This window comes from Belonocnema kinseyi, chromosome 5 (assembly GCF_010883055.1).
Source record: "Belonocnema kinseyi isolate 2016_QV_RU_SX_M_011 chromosome 5, B_treatae_v1, whole genome shotgun sequence".
Lineage (NCBI taxonomy): Eukaryota > Metazoa > Arthropoda > Insecta > Hymenoptera > Cynipidae > Belonocnema > Belonocnema kinseyi.
Window position 1 is genome coordinate 45,052,143 of NC_046661.1, and position 17,925 is coordinate 45,070,067.

The 17,925-nt window shown below is 37.4% G+C and overlaps 1 protein-coding gene across 6 annotated transcripts in view; it reads left to right on the top strand.

Annotated features, from left to right (window-relative positions):
• LOC117173205 (nose resistant to fluoxetine protein 6-like) overlaps positions 1-17,925 on the top strand; it is a 114,641-nt gene that overhangs the window by 93,572 nt on the left and 3,144 nt on the right. For all 6 annotated transcript variants that reach the window (XM_033361641.1, XM_033361640.1, XM_033361644.1 and 3 more), the window contains 2 exons: positions 2,731-2,920; positions 17,355-17,497. In XM_033361641.1, coding sequence (XP_033217532.1) covers positions 2,731-2,920; positions 17,355-17,497 — 333 coding nt within the window. The remainder of the gene's footprint in view (positions 1-2,730; positions 2,921-17,354; positions 17,498-17,925) is intronic.

Below are 17,925 nucleotides of genomic sequence, written 5' to 3' on the forward strand. Positions count from 1 at the left end.
GTCATGTAATTAATCCGTAGTTTTATATCATTCTAACATTCTTCAAGGTTGTTTTAAAATTTTCAAAACGTTTTTGATTACGAGGGGTTGGTGTGGACGTCATAGGGGTAGTGTTTTGGGAACGTATTATATATCATCGGAGAGCAAAAAAACAGCAAAAAAATATCAACTGACAGTGTTTTCTAAGTTGTATTATTTTTTATGCTCTTTTTATACGTATATATGTTCCACTGTATACGTTCACGTGGAAGGATAGTTTTTCGGTGAAATTATAATAAGGGGAAAATTTTCAATGGTCATGCAATTAATATAGAGTTCTAAATAATTGATATATTTTTCAAGGTAGTTTTCCAACTTTTAAAAGGCTTTTGATTACGAGGGGTAGGTGTGTACGTCTTAGAGGTAGTTTTTGGGGAACATAATATATGTCATCAGAGAGCAGAAAAAAGCAAAAAATCTCTACTAATCGTTCATCTCATCATAATAATTTTTAGTCACTTTTCGCAGGTGGCGGCACTCAGTGGACATCCTGCTAACGCCGAAACCCTATTGTCCGAAGTTTAAAGAGTGAAAAAATTTCTGTAGCGTAAAATTAGCAAAAAAAAAAAATATGGCGTATTCCATTTTTGAATTTGACTTGATCAATTGCATATTTTAGTTATAAGAAAAGCAAACGTGAGGGAAGGACTCATTGTAACTCTATAGCTAAAATATGCATCTTATCGAAATTTTAAATTTGACATTTTTTATGCAGAATTTAATTCTTTGCAACTTTCACTGAAAAGTTTTACGCGTATCTTTGGTCTTATTCGAAAGCGCCCGGAATCAGCGAGACCTTAATGGGGGGGGGGGGATGAATTGCAAGTGTCTTATGGGCTTTCATGCAAAGACTCACTTTTGTGGGTCATTTTCTTCGGAAAAAGCTTATTTGACACGACTGCACATAGAAACCGAAGGATGAAGACAGTCTGTATTCATCTAGCAAATAATTTTACATGCTTTTGGCATCCGGATATGGCCTTGCAGTTACGAAGCAGTATCAGTTTCACCTCTTCGACTGCGCCAATCACAAGAAGAATTACATTAAATGAATATTTGAGGTACAGTCACTGTGTTCTCCTCTTAAGGTCTCAATACCTCACCGACTAATGTTCGAAAATCGTGGCTGCAGGAAATTTGGCGTCTGCGGAATGGGCATTGCCGACTTCATACAGGGTGGACACGCTGGGGCTTACCAAAATGTATGCGACCCCGCATACACATCCATAAGAATAGCAAAAACGTATAAGACGAGTTGCATACTTTTTTTGGTAAGCCCCAGCGTGTCCACCCTGTATATAAGGTGAATATGCAGACCAGATGTTGGTGTGTGGAAGTAAACTTCTTCCACCAGAGGTTCTTGATACCATCTGGTCCTGCAGCGGAAAAGTTCTTCGTACCCCTAAGTGCTCTTTTCAACTCTTCGGCAGTGCTTGATTGGATATTCCTCCTCAGGTGTTTTGAGGTTGTCGCAAAATTCCGTGAATCGGACGATATCAGTATCTTCTATCAACTTGAGTGTTTTCGGGATCTTGTAAACCTCTCTCCAAAAAGAATCTGCCTAGTTAGGCTTCATTATCAACAGCTTTGACTTGTTCAGTTTATTATGGAAGATCCTTATTTCGTGGGCGAATACGTAATGGAGGGACGCATCCATTTGAGACAGATATTGGCGCTTCGTAGGAACCTGTATTCGTTAACCTCTTTGAGGTGTTCTAGTGTTGACCAGAGTTGATAATGATGGATGATGTAATAAAGTGTAGCTTGGTGTTGATTACTGGTCCATGTATTTATTAAAAATTAACTGCGAGATTTCACAGTATGATGAAAACAAAGTTTTGATCGTACATCGACGATCTTCTTCTGGTTTTTAAAAATGGTGGCAGTGCTTACCTGTATTTAATTACATATTTTGAAGCACATAAGTTACAGTTTTTGTGATGTTTATCGGAAGAAAAACCATATTTTAAATGAAGACAGTTTGATATAAGTTATTAAGTAGTTTTCTGACTTGACTCCGTCTGCAGGGCGAATATTTTTAGATTAATATTTTTAATTTTATACTTTTTAATCTTTTAGCTTCATTCCCATGTCATCCAGCAGACGGACATGCTCTGCAGACAGGCTGTCGTATGCAGGACGACATGAGAAACAAGCTAAAAAATTACAGAGTACAAAATTAAAAATATTTATCCAAGAATATTCGTCCTGCAAACGAAGTCAAGTCATAAAACTACTTAATAACTTATATCAAACTGTCTTCACTTAGAATTATGGCCTTTCTTCCAATTATCACAACAAAAACTGTAACTTGCGTGCTCAAAAACATTTGAGAAATACAAGTAAACACTGCGTCGATATACGATCGAAACTTTTAGGACGCGCATGCTTTCCACGATTGGGCCTCATGTCGCTTCCTCCTCTTTTAATAGACATGGAAAATAAAACCATAACATTCTGTTCTAATTTAAAATAAAAGAAGTTTTTCATGATTTATAATACTAGGCGTAAAATTTAAAGCTAAGATTAAATATTAATTATTATATTTATTAATGTTAAATTTGTTCAAGGTTGGTTAATGAAGAATATGATAGTGATGAAACGATGACAAAAATTTGCAGGCACTATTTTTTAGCGTTTCTAAATAAAATTGCAGTTATAAGTAACAATTTTATTACAATGTTTCAACAGTCAACCATTCTTGCTGGGTGGACCCTGACAGCAGCTGCTGCACTATTTTGCTTTATCGGATTTTGGTCCTTAGTGCAGGTAAATTATGAATATGATGTTGCCTATGAAGCGTTTTTTGGCGCATTATCGCGTCCGATTTGGTCTGTTGGTATTGCCTGGATTATTTTCACATCTATTCACGGTTATGGAGGTATGTACAATCAAGTAAAACCTTCCGTAATATTTTGTTAAAAATGTTGTTTCCATTCTATTCTTTAAAAGATTTTCAACAAATATGTTACGAGCTTATTGGTCCTAGTATGCACTCAAATGTTGCAAGCAATGGTAGGATCAAGCTAATATCAAGACAAGTAATGAGAAAACAAAAATTTGTACAAAAAATTAGATATTTTAACATTTATTTATAGAATTTCATTTAGAAATAAATATTTGTTAATGCCGATAATGCTTAAAGGTTTTTGGAAATTTTCCGTCGTTGTCGTATGTAAACACGGTCAAATGCCAAAGAATTATCTGACTGAATTTCAAATTTTATATGGGGGCGAAAAGAAATCACAGGTTCTTTAGCCAGCCATTTTGGATGAAAATCCAATAAATAGAGCATTTTCAAAATTTTGGATATTATTTCTTCGTCATATTCAAAAATCTTATGTATGGCTGTCAGTAGAACTCGAAACCCCAAACAATTTATCTTCATGATATTTTTTGATAAAAGGAAAATTATCAGAGTTCTAGCAATTACCAAATTAAAAAAATCAATCGAAAATGAAAATTTCAAGTCAAACAACGCACGATATGAAAAAAGTGAATAGAAGAAAAACTTTTTTTTTTGAAAGCACGACAAGATAATCTTAACACCTTATAAAATTTTCTTAAAAATAGGAAAATTCAAATTTTGATCGCACAACGAAAATAAAAAATAAAAAATGCATTCTGCGCTCAAACTGTGCAAGATACGAAAAAATATAAATTGAAAAAATGGTGCTCCCAGAAAAAAACTACAAATTTATTGTAATTCAATTTTGGATAGCACATGTATTTTGGGTTTTATTTGTGAGGAACAGTATTAAATTAATAAAAGAAATTTTGGACAGACGATATATGGGAGACTGAGATAGGGTGTCGGGATTTGAATGAAATGTCGTGTAAATTATGATTGAAATGTGATTTCGACGTCTGCATTTTTTGTGAGAATCTCACATTAACAGGTTACATATTTCATTATTATTGCATTTGGATTAGTGTACTCCATACCATGGAGCACGGTATCCATCATATTATTGCCGGTTCATTTTAAGGATATGAACATTGAAGAATAAAACGTGTACAATATCATAATTTTGCAGAGTATAATGTAACAAAAAGAAATGACTCGAGACATGATAAAAACTAAATAAATGTGTTCGTATCAATCAAAATAAAGTATGTCGCAGAACCTAGTTATAACCTCTTACTCCTTGAAAATTTGATTTAGCATGTGAATATCTGTAATAAGCGTGTGAAGATCTTTTACTACCGAGTGTGCTCTCCTAAGCTTCCATTGCTTTCAGGGTGATAGGTTGTGGTTTTAATGTGTTTTATCCTAAAAAGGTTTTCTAAGTTTTGTATTAGTTCTAACAAAAATTTTGCACCATGATCCGTGAGTATATTTTGGGGTGCACCAAATGTATAAATATATAGTCAAACAGAGTTTCTATTATTGTTTCAGAAGTTGTTGTTTCAAGGAGGATCAACACGAAATACTTTATCAGTTGATCCCGAATACTAAGTATATACTTATTTCCTCTAATAGTTCCAGGTAATGAGCCATATATGTCCACTGCTATATTGTCATTCGGGTCTATTGGGGCGTCTGGTATAATTGCTTCAGCCTGACTATTTATCCATGTAGTTTTCTGCAGTTGGCAGACTGGGAATCTTTTGACGAAGTTAATTGCATCCATTTCCATGTTCTTCCGCTCATTTAGTTGCATTGCTTTCATTAAACTTTTATTTAATGCTGGTTGGCTGTTGAATTGTGAGCTTCTCCCAGGGTTTCCTGCTGTAATTTTGTTAAAAAAAAGTGTCGAAAATGCTCAATTTTATTATTATCTAAATGTTGAATCGTTGGTCTGCAAAGTGTAGTCGAGCGATAATTAACTTCCCGTTTTGAAAATCTTTAATGATTTCGTCTAGCTTGGTGAGCCAGAGTTTTTTTATACTGTAACAACTTCTCAACGCGACATTACTCGTTCTTCTTTTCCATATCCTTTACTAGAGTTTACTACTTGCGTTAGGCTTACTAATTGACAAACTTCCGTTTTTATCCTCCAGCCACTGTTAGAACTTGTTCTTATAGTTCATGGTCAATATATATCGTAGGGGTTCTCCGCGAGTCACAGGGTTCACTGCTCAGAGCAGTTAGGCCATTTTCCAGCGTTTGAATTTCTAAAGATGGTTCACTCATTATCCTTTCGTGAAGTTTCCTTCTGGGGGCTGGTGCAGGTGCTGGTGTGCTAGTTCTTGAATCATCGCCTAAAGAGTCGGGCATTTTTCAGTTAAGGGCGTAGTACATGTTCAAATTTTCAAAAAATCGATTAATAAAATATATTAGTCACCATATGCCCTTAGAAATAAGGAAAAAACCTCATTTTACTTCAGGACGTACCGGAAGTGGCCAAAAAACGAATTACTCCGCAAGACCTCGAGCGGTCGAATCGCACAATTAGCGCGTTGAGCTTCTTACTTTAAACTTTAAATTGATTTTTCTCAAAACTTTTCTTTTTAATGTTTGAAAAAGACTTGGGTATCGTATGATCCTTAGTCATAATTTTCCATTAATATTTAATAACAATTTGACATAGTAAATGTTGAAAAAATGGAGGAAAAAATAGAATTTTGTTTCTAAATTCACCATTTGTTTATTTATCAATATTCATCAATGATTGTGAATCATACGATAGCCAATCATAATTTTTTAAGAATCAATTGGATTTTTTTGTTTCAGATGATCCGAATTTGAGAAATCATGGCGACCGTTTTTTCACATGATTTGTTCAGATCGCCCATTTCTTGGCCGGATGTTTATAAATAATGGAAACTTTTTTTTTCTTGTTAGTCAAAATTATGTTCTACAATACAATAAATAATTGTGAATGTCAAGTCAAAGTTAAAGCAAAAAAATTATTGAAAGAAATGTTCTTAAACATTTACTATCCCCTCAAGGGAGGCCTCTTCTAAATCCTTAGATGACAGTTCAGCCTGGTCTTCGGCTGCTTGGAATGGGTCAGATATCACCAACATTCTCGATATGCAATCGGCAACTTTATTTACTTTACCTTTAATGTATTTTATCAGTTTGTAAAAATACTCTGCTAAACGTAATCTCTGTCTTAGTAACCTTGAGGAGGCATTTTTAATACTATTGAGCCATTTTAGTACCTGGTGATCGGTCTGAATTCCGAAGGTCTTACCAAGGATGCATTCTTGTATACGTTAGGTTGCCCAAACGACTGCAAGGCGTTCTTTTTCTGATGTTGAATAGTTTTTCCCAACATTATTGGGTGTTCTCAATATAAAACAACAAGAGTGACCGTCCTGGCTTAGTGCTGATCATATTCCTACATTGGTAGCATCGCTGGTCATCAGAAATTATTTCTGATAATCGGGATAGCTGAGCATGGGAGCCGTGCATAGGGATTCTTTAACCGGCCGAAAGACACTTAGGTTCCTTGAAATCTTCGAGGGTTGACATTTTTGATGGGTTGGGTCTAGCACTATCTGCTGTGATAAGGTGTATTGAAAGTAGCCTTTGTTGATAGAGAAAGCCGTATACTTGATGTAGTTAAGAATCATAGGTATTTCATGGAAGCGGCCAGTTCATCGAAGGCTAGGACACAACCCCTGATGCTCCTTTTCGTCCAGTTGATCGTCGGAGGAGCACCAATGGACTCCCCCAGGACCGCCTCGAGTGCCTCCTCAATTTCTACCACCTCGGTAGTCTCCACGAAGTCATATATCACCATTTTTCCTCTTGGGACGAGATGAAGAACACCACCTTTGTCTTCAAAAACCCCTGAAAGAGATGCTTCAAACCGCTCTCTGTCTTCCTTTTTGGCTTGAAGCTCTTTATAGAGCTTCCGGCAGACAAAATCTAGTGATGTGCTTATACACATCACTAGATTTTGTCTGCCAGATGGCCTCGACCGAAGCGTCACTAGCATCCGGCTTGACACTCGCCTGGACTTCTTTTACGATTTATGCATATTTCTTTTCAGCAACAGGCTTGATGGCAATAGCCTCTCTGGGAATCCTTCTTCTCCTTTCTCTTTTTGGACGACACCGTCGCTTTTCACGTTCTGGATTCTTTGTGGTCCTTTCCTCCATTTCCTCAGTTCCAGTTTTAGGCGGCTGCATTTTCGTTTGTCACTTAGTTGAGATCTCTGTTCATTCAGCCTCAAACTGATTTTTGGAATTTTTGGGGGCTGGCTATTTTCGCAGGTCCACCTGATGGGCCCAGAACTGGCTCCCTTACCACATTCTAAAGTCGCTGATTCGCCAAGAGACTGCGACATTGTAGCCTTAGCTTGAAAACCTGAAGAGGGAGGCGCACGTTCTTGTCGGCTATCTCTTCGAATCTCGCCTTTCTAGTTCCTTCTCCGATTTCTTTCATCCCTTCTATGAGTTTCATTGAGCTTATGCCCTCGACTTCATAATCAAGAAGGCTTCTAATCTCGCAGTACTCCTTCTTTGGCTTGTAGGCTGCCCTTAGAATCTGCTTCATCTTCGTAAGCTCATTGATCACCGTCTCCATAAATTGTTGGCAGGATTCTGAATTCACCTGATCCGTAGTTTTTTCCAATTCAGGAGTGCTGCCTCTCCTCTTCCTCTTAGCCCTGTACTCCTCATCACATAGTGAAAGGGCCCTAGTTCTGGGTGGCGTCCTCCGAGAAAAGTCCATCCCCGTCAGAACTTCCATTTACTCCACCGACAAGTTGTGCGATTGCCCCCCCACGAAAAATCCGCGGGGCCGTCGTCGAATACCGGGGATTGCACCCGATCGGAATGGACAGTGAGATCTTTCCTCACTTGGGATACATTTGTTTTATGAGCACCCATCATGTTTCGTTTGATTTCAGGGTTTCTTTTCCTAGATGTTCCTTTTAGTCCCTCTCCTCTTCCTTCCTTGTCTGTCTGGCTTGGGAGGCCCTACCAATAGCTACGTTACAGCCAGCATAGCTACCGAAGTCATTAGAGGAGAGATCAAGCCCTACCGCGACGACAACGTGGGAACACCCTTAGGTAGGGAAAGAATCTCATTTATCACCGGAAGCGGGTATGCATCTTGATCTGAGTCCTCGCTTATTTTTCGGTAATCTATTACCATTCTTAGTTTGTCGCCCTTTTTGGATACCACCCATATGAGAGAGTTGGAAAGGGAGTTGGAGTGCCTTACTACTCCCTATTCTCATAGCTCAACTACGTGCTCTTTCACGAACTTTCTATGGCATTTAAGTGGTCTCTAAGATTTAATATTTACGGGTTTCCCTGATTTAAGAACGCTCTCATGTTCTGTAAGGCTGGTGCATGGTACAGACTTTTGAGCGTTAACCTGTTGTCCTATTTAGCGTCTTATGTTCAGCAAATACCTCTTAGTGCACTTGTTTTCTTTGATACTAATTGCTATTTTCTATTCCATCGGACTAGTTTGCTTGCTTTGTACAGTAGATTCAAGTTCATTGACATTCTGACGATCTCTTAAATTAAAATTTTGTATGGTTTTCGTGGGATCTTGTTTACAGTTTTCGAATTTAGAGAGTAATGCTGAGACCGAACCTACTTGGGATAAATGTTGATGTAGCGCGTCGTATAAATCATCGTCGGAGTTGACTTATGTGTATTTAATAGGGAGTTCTGCATTTCCCGTTATTTTTTCCGCTAATATAGAATCTAATAACAGATCAGGTTCTCTGCACCTGTGGTTCGCGCGTTCGATGGTCCTAATAAAATCTTTTATGCCCATATCATCGTGTCCGCTAAGACTTTTGATAGTGCGGATCATGTCTTGAGCCGGAATAGTATCGGCTATAGCTGTGACTACTGGGCTCCTGACAACTGGGCCGGTTGTATCCGAATCTGCGTTGAGAGCGTTCATTCTAAAAGTGGGTCTGCGCGTCGCCATAGATGGTGTTGTGACTAGTGGTGGTTCAACGACCCCGCATGTCGCATCTCCACTTGCAGCTCCGCATTTCGTTCTTTAACCTGCTTTCCTGAGTTCTTCTTCAAGATTCCGCAGAATTTTTCCTTTTTGACGTTCCGGATTTCCGTGGAAAAATCCGAATGAATTTTCTCTGTGAATTCCGTAGAATTCCGACTTCCAAGGTTGGTCACAATGATAGAGTTCTTTTGATATATCGTGGAAGTGCTATCCTGACAGGATCGTCAACATGTGAAGGGGTAAAAATGAACTTAACGTTTCTTTTGGTTAAAGAAGCTCTGACGGAATGATGGCCTTGTCACACTTACAGCATGTTTAATCTATCTATAGCTATATTCTCCAGCTCTTTTAAGTAATAAAATTTTTTGCTTCTTTTGTAAATCGCAGATACAAACGGCCAGGCAACATTTTATAAGCAATAACATGCGTTATAACAAATTTAATTTTAAATTATTCGAAAACCGCAGAAAGATTTTTCGTATCCAATCATCCGAAAAAACTTTTTTAAATTAAATTTTTTTTAAGTAAATTAATCTTACTTCTTTGAAAAAAATTGCAAAAAACTTTCAACACATGCGATAATTTACGAGTTTCTTATATGAAGTAATTCAAATGATGAAGCCACGAAGTTATTCTTAATTTATAATAAAAGTAAAGAATTTCCAAACACTTCGCTTGAGAATTTCAAAATGTTCAGATACTGCTCTATTCTCTCTATTCCATCGCCAGTTACTAACTAAATTGCCTATTTTTTCTAAGTTTGTGGAGTTCATTCTAGTTTTTCGTACTTCACCCTCGCTCTATCTGATATAACTTTTAGCCATCGCAATCGCGTAGTCAGTTTTCTGTGCCGTCGTGAGTTCTTCGCCGTGAAAGTTCAGAGATTCGTGCCATCGGATCCGAAAGAATCAAAATCAGTGTCACTCATTATTAATGTTCCGCGTGGCTATTTGCTGTGTTCTGCGGTTTCGGGTGCTGTATTCCTTATACAGAAACAACTCTTGATGACAAAGTGTGTAAGGGATACGGGCTGTAATCCGCGCACCCTCCGCCGACGGGCACAGCGAGAACGGCAGCGTTCCGTCGCTCACCCAGAAGGCGAGTTGGCAACTCGGTCCGTGTCAGCTAGTAGAGCCGCCACCCCACATCATCGGGATTCAGCGCCAGCTCGGGGAAATGCCACCTCAAGCCATCATCGGGTCGTGTCGGCCCGAAGGTTCACCGCCTTATATCTACATCGAGTGTTTGAGTCAATTGGGAGAGCAGGCGCCACCAATTCGATCCACCCAGAGAATGGATTTCCTCAGACTTTCTTTCCCTCAGGCTTCCCGAATTCTACACTAATGGACGCTACGCTTTCCCGCCGACGCATCTCACACAGATATATGATTCCGCGAGACCCTCGGACCACATAGACCCCATTGTGCTTCATTGTGGCAATTTTCCACCGCGTTCGTGGGGCCTACGTGTTCCACCGTCGTCCCCACTTCCTTCACCGAGTTGACTTCTCGGGGCAAGAGTTCCACCTCCTTCAAGGTTACCCTGCACCACCGAGAAGGCTCAGGCCGCATCGCCGGCAGTACCTTCACTGGAAAATGCTTACGAAAGACCTCGCCGAACAAACTGCAACGAGTCCGAAGAAAGTCCCGACTAAGATATTCAACTTCTAGAAGCTAAACGTATCCCGGCGGTCTTTTCACCCTCGCTATTGTCGTCGACACCCACTCAAAACGAAGCGCAGGAATCCCATCGTAGTTTACGTTGCGATTACGGATTTTGACTAACAAAAAATAAAGGTCAGCGAAAAGTGACCATCCACCAATCCAACACTTTCCGGTTTTCTGGAACACTTTGGGCCTACCTTTTGCACAATCCCGGAATTTCGTCCCATCACAAACAAACAAAGCCGCACTCGGCTTTCACTTTCTTTGTAGTCGTAAGTTTACCCCTGCCACGGGGGCCTCTCTCTCAACCCATGGACGGATTAATGGCCTGGAAGAGGTTCATGAAAGCCGACATAAAGAAGGTCCAGTTGCTCCCACCAACCAGACAATAAAACATTTCACAGTGTATGCTCCAGTTAGATGATTAATTGGCCAAAAGAGAGAAGGCTCAGACTGCTGCGCAATAGGCTATACAGAACTAGCCGGGGCCCGACTAGCATTTGACCACAGCTGCAGTGCACGTCCCCTCCCTCGCATCGTTGCCGCGTCGCGGGGAGCCTTCTATCCTCCATTCCGCACGCAAGCACGACCAAACCTATCTATCCTTTTCTGTACACAAGGCAGAAAACAATTTTCAGTGTTATTTTTTACGAATCAAAAATCCTTATGCCCCTTTTCCGAAAAATTGATTTTCTTATCTCTGATGTATTTGCAACAGAATTATTTGATTAAAAACACATTTCATCGTAAATTCCAAAGCCACAGTCTCAAAAAAAAAAATGAATTCTCAAACCTTAGCACAACGCGTTAAAATTATATATTAGTATAGCAGTTGAGTGTATATATGTAAATTGTTGGATATCGTGTCTTTATATAGTATATATATATGTTTTGTTAAGTTATTAATAACGGATATTAAGACAGTATATGTCCCTCATTCAGTATGTGATTGACTACATCACATCTGGCAGGAATTTCAACGCCAAGGATCGAAAGTTTGTGCGTCAGAGAAAGTATCAGGGTAAGTCAACAGTTTCTCTCTAACCCATCTCAACTCTTCCAAGACCCTCCAGTTACTGTCGACCACCGCCCAAACCAGAGGAGGTCGAAGAATTTTGAAGAGAAGTCTACGAAGTGCAGCATAGACTGGACGAAGACTCAGATAACATAAATAGCTTCAAGGAGCTGTGTAGTGCCCTCATAACACCTGATGAGGAATGTTCACCCATCACTACCGAGGAGGTGAGAAAAGTATTTAGAGGGATGAAGAACTATTCCGACCCGGGACCAGATGCTATCAAGACCTTCTGGTAGAAGAAGTTTTCTTCAAGCCATCAGCATTTGACCCGTATTTTCACCTGATATTTAAAGTCGAAAGAACCAAATTCGGAGTGGTTGGTGGAAGGGCGCACAATACTCCTGCCAAAAATAGGCAACTTAGCTGCCCCAAAAAATTGCAGGCAAATCACTTGTCTGAACGTATTGTACAAGATATTCACAGCTATACTAAACTATAGGATTGTTCTTGCAATTGTACCTGTGCGGTAAGAAATTTATGAACAACGAGGCTCAAAGGAAGGCGTAGCGGGATGTCGGGAGAACCTGCTTATCGATAGATGTGTCTGCATAGATGAAGCATTTACTAGCGTGACCTATTGATGGCCTGTATTGATTATCGGAAAGCTTTCGACTCGACCCCCCATAGACTTATCATCTGTCTCTTGGAAAGCTTAAAGGTTCGTCCGGAAATGGTGACGTACATAGAGTGATTGATGCCGCTTTGGAAAACCAGATTTTCTATCTCATCTGACAAAAATCGTGTGAAAACTAACAGGGTCACCTTTCAGAGAGGTTTCTTTCAGGGTGACACCATGAGACCACTCCTCTTTTGCCTCACATTATTGCCACTATGTGTAGCACTTCGCTATTCCGACAGGAACTATTGCGGCAAACCTGTAGATCGAAAGTACAAGGTCACTCATGTATTTTACACAGACGATCATAAGATCTATGCGAAAAACGAAGAGCAACTACATCTAGGTCTAAGGATTGTTGAACGACATACTACGGAAATAGGAATGATGTTTGGATTAGACAAATGCGCTGAGGTTTATTTGAAGCCCTGAAGACCCTAAGCTCGTCGATAAAAGCGCTATATGACACCTTTGCGCTGGAGAGACTTATACATACCTGGGCCTGCCACAGAGCCGCATTCAGGATGTGACAGCTATAAAGGATAATCTTCGAATCAGATACAAACACCTCATCCGGCAGATGAGTATCTGCACCGAACATGCTTGCCGTCCGGGTAGTACTCTATTCATTTGGAGTAGTACCATGGACGAAGAATGAGCTTAGATCCCTTGATATCGGGACACAAAAGGTTATGTACATGAACAGAAGCATGCATCTAAAGTCTTCTGTTCCGCGACTCTACATCTCACGCCGTCAATGTGGTCGCGGAATATTGAATTTCGAATGTCTTCACAACAGGATCACTCTGGGTACAGCACATAGAGTTGCAAATGGAAGAGACCCTCTTCTTAAAATGGACAGGAAGCACGAAGAAGTGGGCACAGGGGCATTACTGTCAAAGCAGCGGAGGAGGCTACTTAAACATTCGGACTTAACTTCAATATTAGGGGTGAGTAAAATGCATCAAATCTTATCCTTCTCGGGTATTCACTCCTAAAAGCTCGGATTAAGAAAGCACAAGAAAAAAACTTTCGTGAACAATTCCTCGATAAGAGGATGCACAGCATCTTCCACAAAAATGTGGAGAACAGTCATTGTCGTGTGAGCTAACATTTGCTTTCCTTAAATCACCCGGATTGAAGTCTGGTATGGAGGGTTTGGTTTTAGCATGTACCTGGAATATTTTGTCAAATTAGTCGCACTTATCATCGGCGATCTTGAAGGTGCCAAGCTTTCACTTGCTAATTATCTAAAAAGCATCCCTGCGTGTGAAAAATATGCTACAACACTTGCAGGAAAAATGCAGAAGGCCATCGTCCTTGGGTCACTCCGTGTTCTCAGGGTGCACGAGACTTTTGCCGGATCGTCGTATTGATTCCGTTACAGACTGTAACCACCTACCTCAAGGTCGTGTGACCATAGTTTGGCGAATGTCAGTAGTAAACGAAGAGAAGGATTTTTCTATCTATTTATAATCAACTGACACTGTGACTACACTCAGAAAAATGTTTGTTTGAATCCAACAACAAAATTTATTTGAATTCATATAATTGAGTCAAACAAATTTTTTGCTTCAATTAAGAAAAGGTTTATTTAATTTTAAGAAATGAAAACTATTTGCCTTATTGATTAAAACAATTAATTTTTTTAGTACAATTTTTTTATTTAAATAAATAATTGACTTTTATTAAACAATGAATTTGTTTAAAATCTGTTTTTTGGAAATCATAAAAATATTTATTTGATTTCAATCAAAAATAAAGTACAAAGCAGTACTGGAAAGTGCGGCTAGGCGTGCTAAAGCGCTGCCGGCGGTTCTTAAGGGACTAACCTTGGATCTAAATTAATTGATTATGTGATTTAGTTGATGGCATTCATACTTTTTCAGTGTTGTATTATTCTAAAGGTTCTGATTTACTATGAAATCATATATTAATTGAAAATCGAATGCAAGATCTCTAGTTTAGGAACTACTTGAAGTTTAGTGTTTTTACCTTGGATATAATTGAAGGTTTGGGATGTAAGTCTTTTTCAATACTAACCTCCTTTCTTTATAAAGATGATTTATGAAATCAATCATGTTCTTTTCTATAATAATTATGACTGTATGCTTAATAGAAGGAACACTTATATACATTTAATTCAAATGTTGAACTCTGATTCATTTCTCATTATTCTAATTTATCATTGTTCAATACATAAATGGGAAGCACAGAGTTAAAAGTTGACCAGAATTAAGCATTCGGATTAAATAAGTGTTTCTGGTTTTACATATACAATGATATTAATGATTAACAATAAACATATTCTCGAGCTTATACATTATTTTTATAAAGAATGCTCAATTTTGAGGTTAGGTGTAAAAAAAAGATTTACTTCACTTGAGCTAAATCTTTAACTAATTTATAAAATATATATGCAATGTAAACAAGAACTTTACTTATTTTGAACAAAAAATCTATTTAAACAAACCAAACATTTATCTTAATTAAACAAATAAGGACAAACTAAAATTTGATTTGAATCAAACAAACATTTGTTAGACCCCATATTAAAGAAATAAGCTGTTTGATTCAAAGAAAGATTTTTCTCAGTTTAGGGAATTTAGGATGAAATGTATTTTAAAACGAATAATGTTGTTTTATTTGGTTTTTATTACACCATTGCATATAAGTTATTGCGTTATAAACTGAAAATTAAGTTGGCCCCTCATTCTAATAAAATTTCATACCTTTAAGGGGCCAAAAAGTAGTTTTTATTTGTATTAACATGGAGTGATTCTTTGATTATTTCCGCAAAAATATATTTTGCAGTCTTGAATGTGAGTATGGTATAGAAAAAAATGGTTGGTGTGACAGAAGTACTTTCTTTAAAAAAAGTAGGAAATTTTTTTTTGTTATTTCATCTTTTTATTATCACTAGAAATGGTCCTTGAATTGTTTTCGAAACCCCCTTAGTACCCTCTTTAACATACTTTTCAATATTATATCCGAGCGCGGGTACCCACACTATGCTTATCTTGTTTTTCAAAGAACTTAATTGTTTGGCATTCTCATCATTTATGATTGAGAAAGTATTGGAATTGTCCGGAATTTCACACCACAGCTTTTCAACGGATCTCCACGTTTTGAGACCCCCTGAATCCAGAAATCAAGCTTTTACATTCTATTTATTTATAATTGAGCAAGTATTAGAATTGTTAGAAATTTGACACCATAGTTTTTCAACGGATCTTCACGGATTTTAAATTTTGATTGCACAAAAAATAATACAAAATAAAAAATTCCATTTTGTGCTCAAGCCATACAGGATACAGAAAAAGATATATTGACAAAAAGTGTGATCCCAAAAGAATTTATAAATTTGATAATCATCGCTTCTTGATAGTTCGCGTACTTTTTGTTTTCTCCGTGAAAATAAAATTAAAAATAATTTTTTTTGAAAAACAACAGAAGTTACGAAAAAAATGATTCAGTAAAAATTGTTTACCCAAAAAAGAGTTACAAATTTATTACGAATCGCTTTTTGATGGGACCGGTAGTTTTGGTTTTAACCATAAAAGAGGCATTAGAAATAAAAATGAAAAATTAGTTAAAAAGCGTCTATGGGTACTAAAGCAAATTATTCGAAAAAGTTATTTATTACACCCTCATCATTTGTGATTGAGAAAGTATTAAAATGGCCAAACGACGCAAAATACAAAAAAGTGTTAAAGAGAAATCATAGCTTATCTGAAAAATCCTACAAAATATCTTCTAACCATTTTCCAATATGACTCGTAATTTTGTTTTTATTTATTGTAAGTAATACGAAAAAAATCTAAAATTCCACTATTACGCCAAAAGACGCGAAAAACGTAAAAAATCTATAAGAAGTCTTGTAAAATATTTTGCTTTATACATAAAAAATGATATAAAAAATAAAATTCTATTCTTAGCATAACTTTGCGAGATAGAGAAAAAGGTCTGAAAAAAAGATTGTAGTTTTTTATTATTTATTTTAAGGGAGTTCAGAAAATATACATTTACAAATTTCTGTCAAAAATCGAGCGCTCAGCACTTGTGTCGCGATGAGAATTTGTACCTTAAAACCTACAGAGCTTTGAGAAACATAATCCTTAACCAGACTTAATTAAGTAGAAAAATCGGAATCTGAAGACGCATATAAATACTGCGATCTAATAGAGATGTTCTTGATAAAGCTTTATTTAAACATTTTAAATGTAAAAAAAAATATCCGAGCTCGAAGTTCGAGGTGTAATTAAATCCGAGCGCAAAGTGCGAGGTAACCGATTATCGAGCGCGAAGTGCGAGATTCAACGGACGCGCGCTCTAGGCGCGCCAGAACTCGCAAGCGACTCGCATAGCGCGCGATTAGAATGTACCCGCTAAACGGGCAGATTTTTTAATCTTATTTTTTAAGATTAAAACAAAAAATACGCGTATTATCAAGAAATTATTGGGGAAAAATTTGGATGAGTTTTTTCTCTTTGTTGGATGGTCAAATTTTTTATTCCTTTTTTCAAAGCTTGTGTCATTTGTTCAAAAATTTATTTTTTTCATTTTCAATGTTGTTTTTTAACGAATAAAACAAAATCCACGCATTATAACAGAAAATGATTTATAACAAATTTCCAGTTCTTTCTTGGATGAAAAACTTGTCTATTGTTATTTTTTTCACAATCTTGTGTCATTTGGCCAAAAATTTAATTTATTAATTTCTAATTGTGTTTTTCACGAATAAAGCAAAAACGAACCTGGCCTTCAATTTAAGAAACTCAGGGAGTATACCAAAGGCCAGTCGAAATTGTCAATTATTTCGAAAGTTGTGTTACTAATAAACTTTTCTCGTATTCAAGGGGTCTCGAAACATAAACATTTAACAAAACCGGGGGGTCGTTGGTCAGATTTTAGAGATATCTAATACCTTCTCTGACGGGAATGTGAAAAGTAACAACTATTACATGAAAAATGCGTGAGAAACGTTTATAAAATAGATTAGATAATTAATAAGACATCTGTCAGTTGCTTTTTAAAAGCTTGAGCGTTAATGCAATTCTTTCATTTCAGGATACGTAAACAAGTTTTTATCCTTGCCTATCTTCTTTCCACTAAGCAGATTATCTTTTTGTCTATACTTGGTTCATATAATGGTACAATTGACAAATAGCCAGATTGCTAGGACGCCTTCATACTACATAATATTTCAACAAGTACGTGATGTTTTAAAATTAAATTTGGTAACTTTATACAACAGAAACATATAACACAAACCTTACGTAAACATATCATGCATTTTTAGCCGTTTTTAATGTCTATAAAGAAGCTCCAAAGTTTAATTTTGAATCCCTAGGAATGAAATACTATATTGTGTGGCAAGGGCGACAAATTAGTCAATGCCGGAAGAGTGTTAAGTTAGCCGCAATCGTTTCGCCCGTGCGGCAATCACACGAGTGGCGATTGACCAAAGTCGCGCTTGACACACACTATGTTTATTGCCCTAGTGTGCGATAAACAATATGCAAACGATTTTAAATGAGAATATTGCAAGTGTGAAACTATGGCATGAACGTAGCTACATTCTTATTCTCCAATGTTTCATTTTTGTTGTACACCAAACTCTTGCTATCAGTCAAAGTGT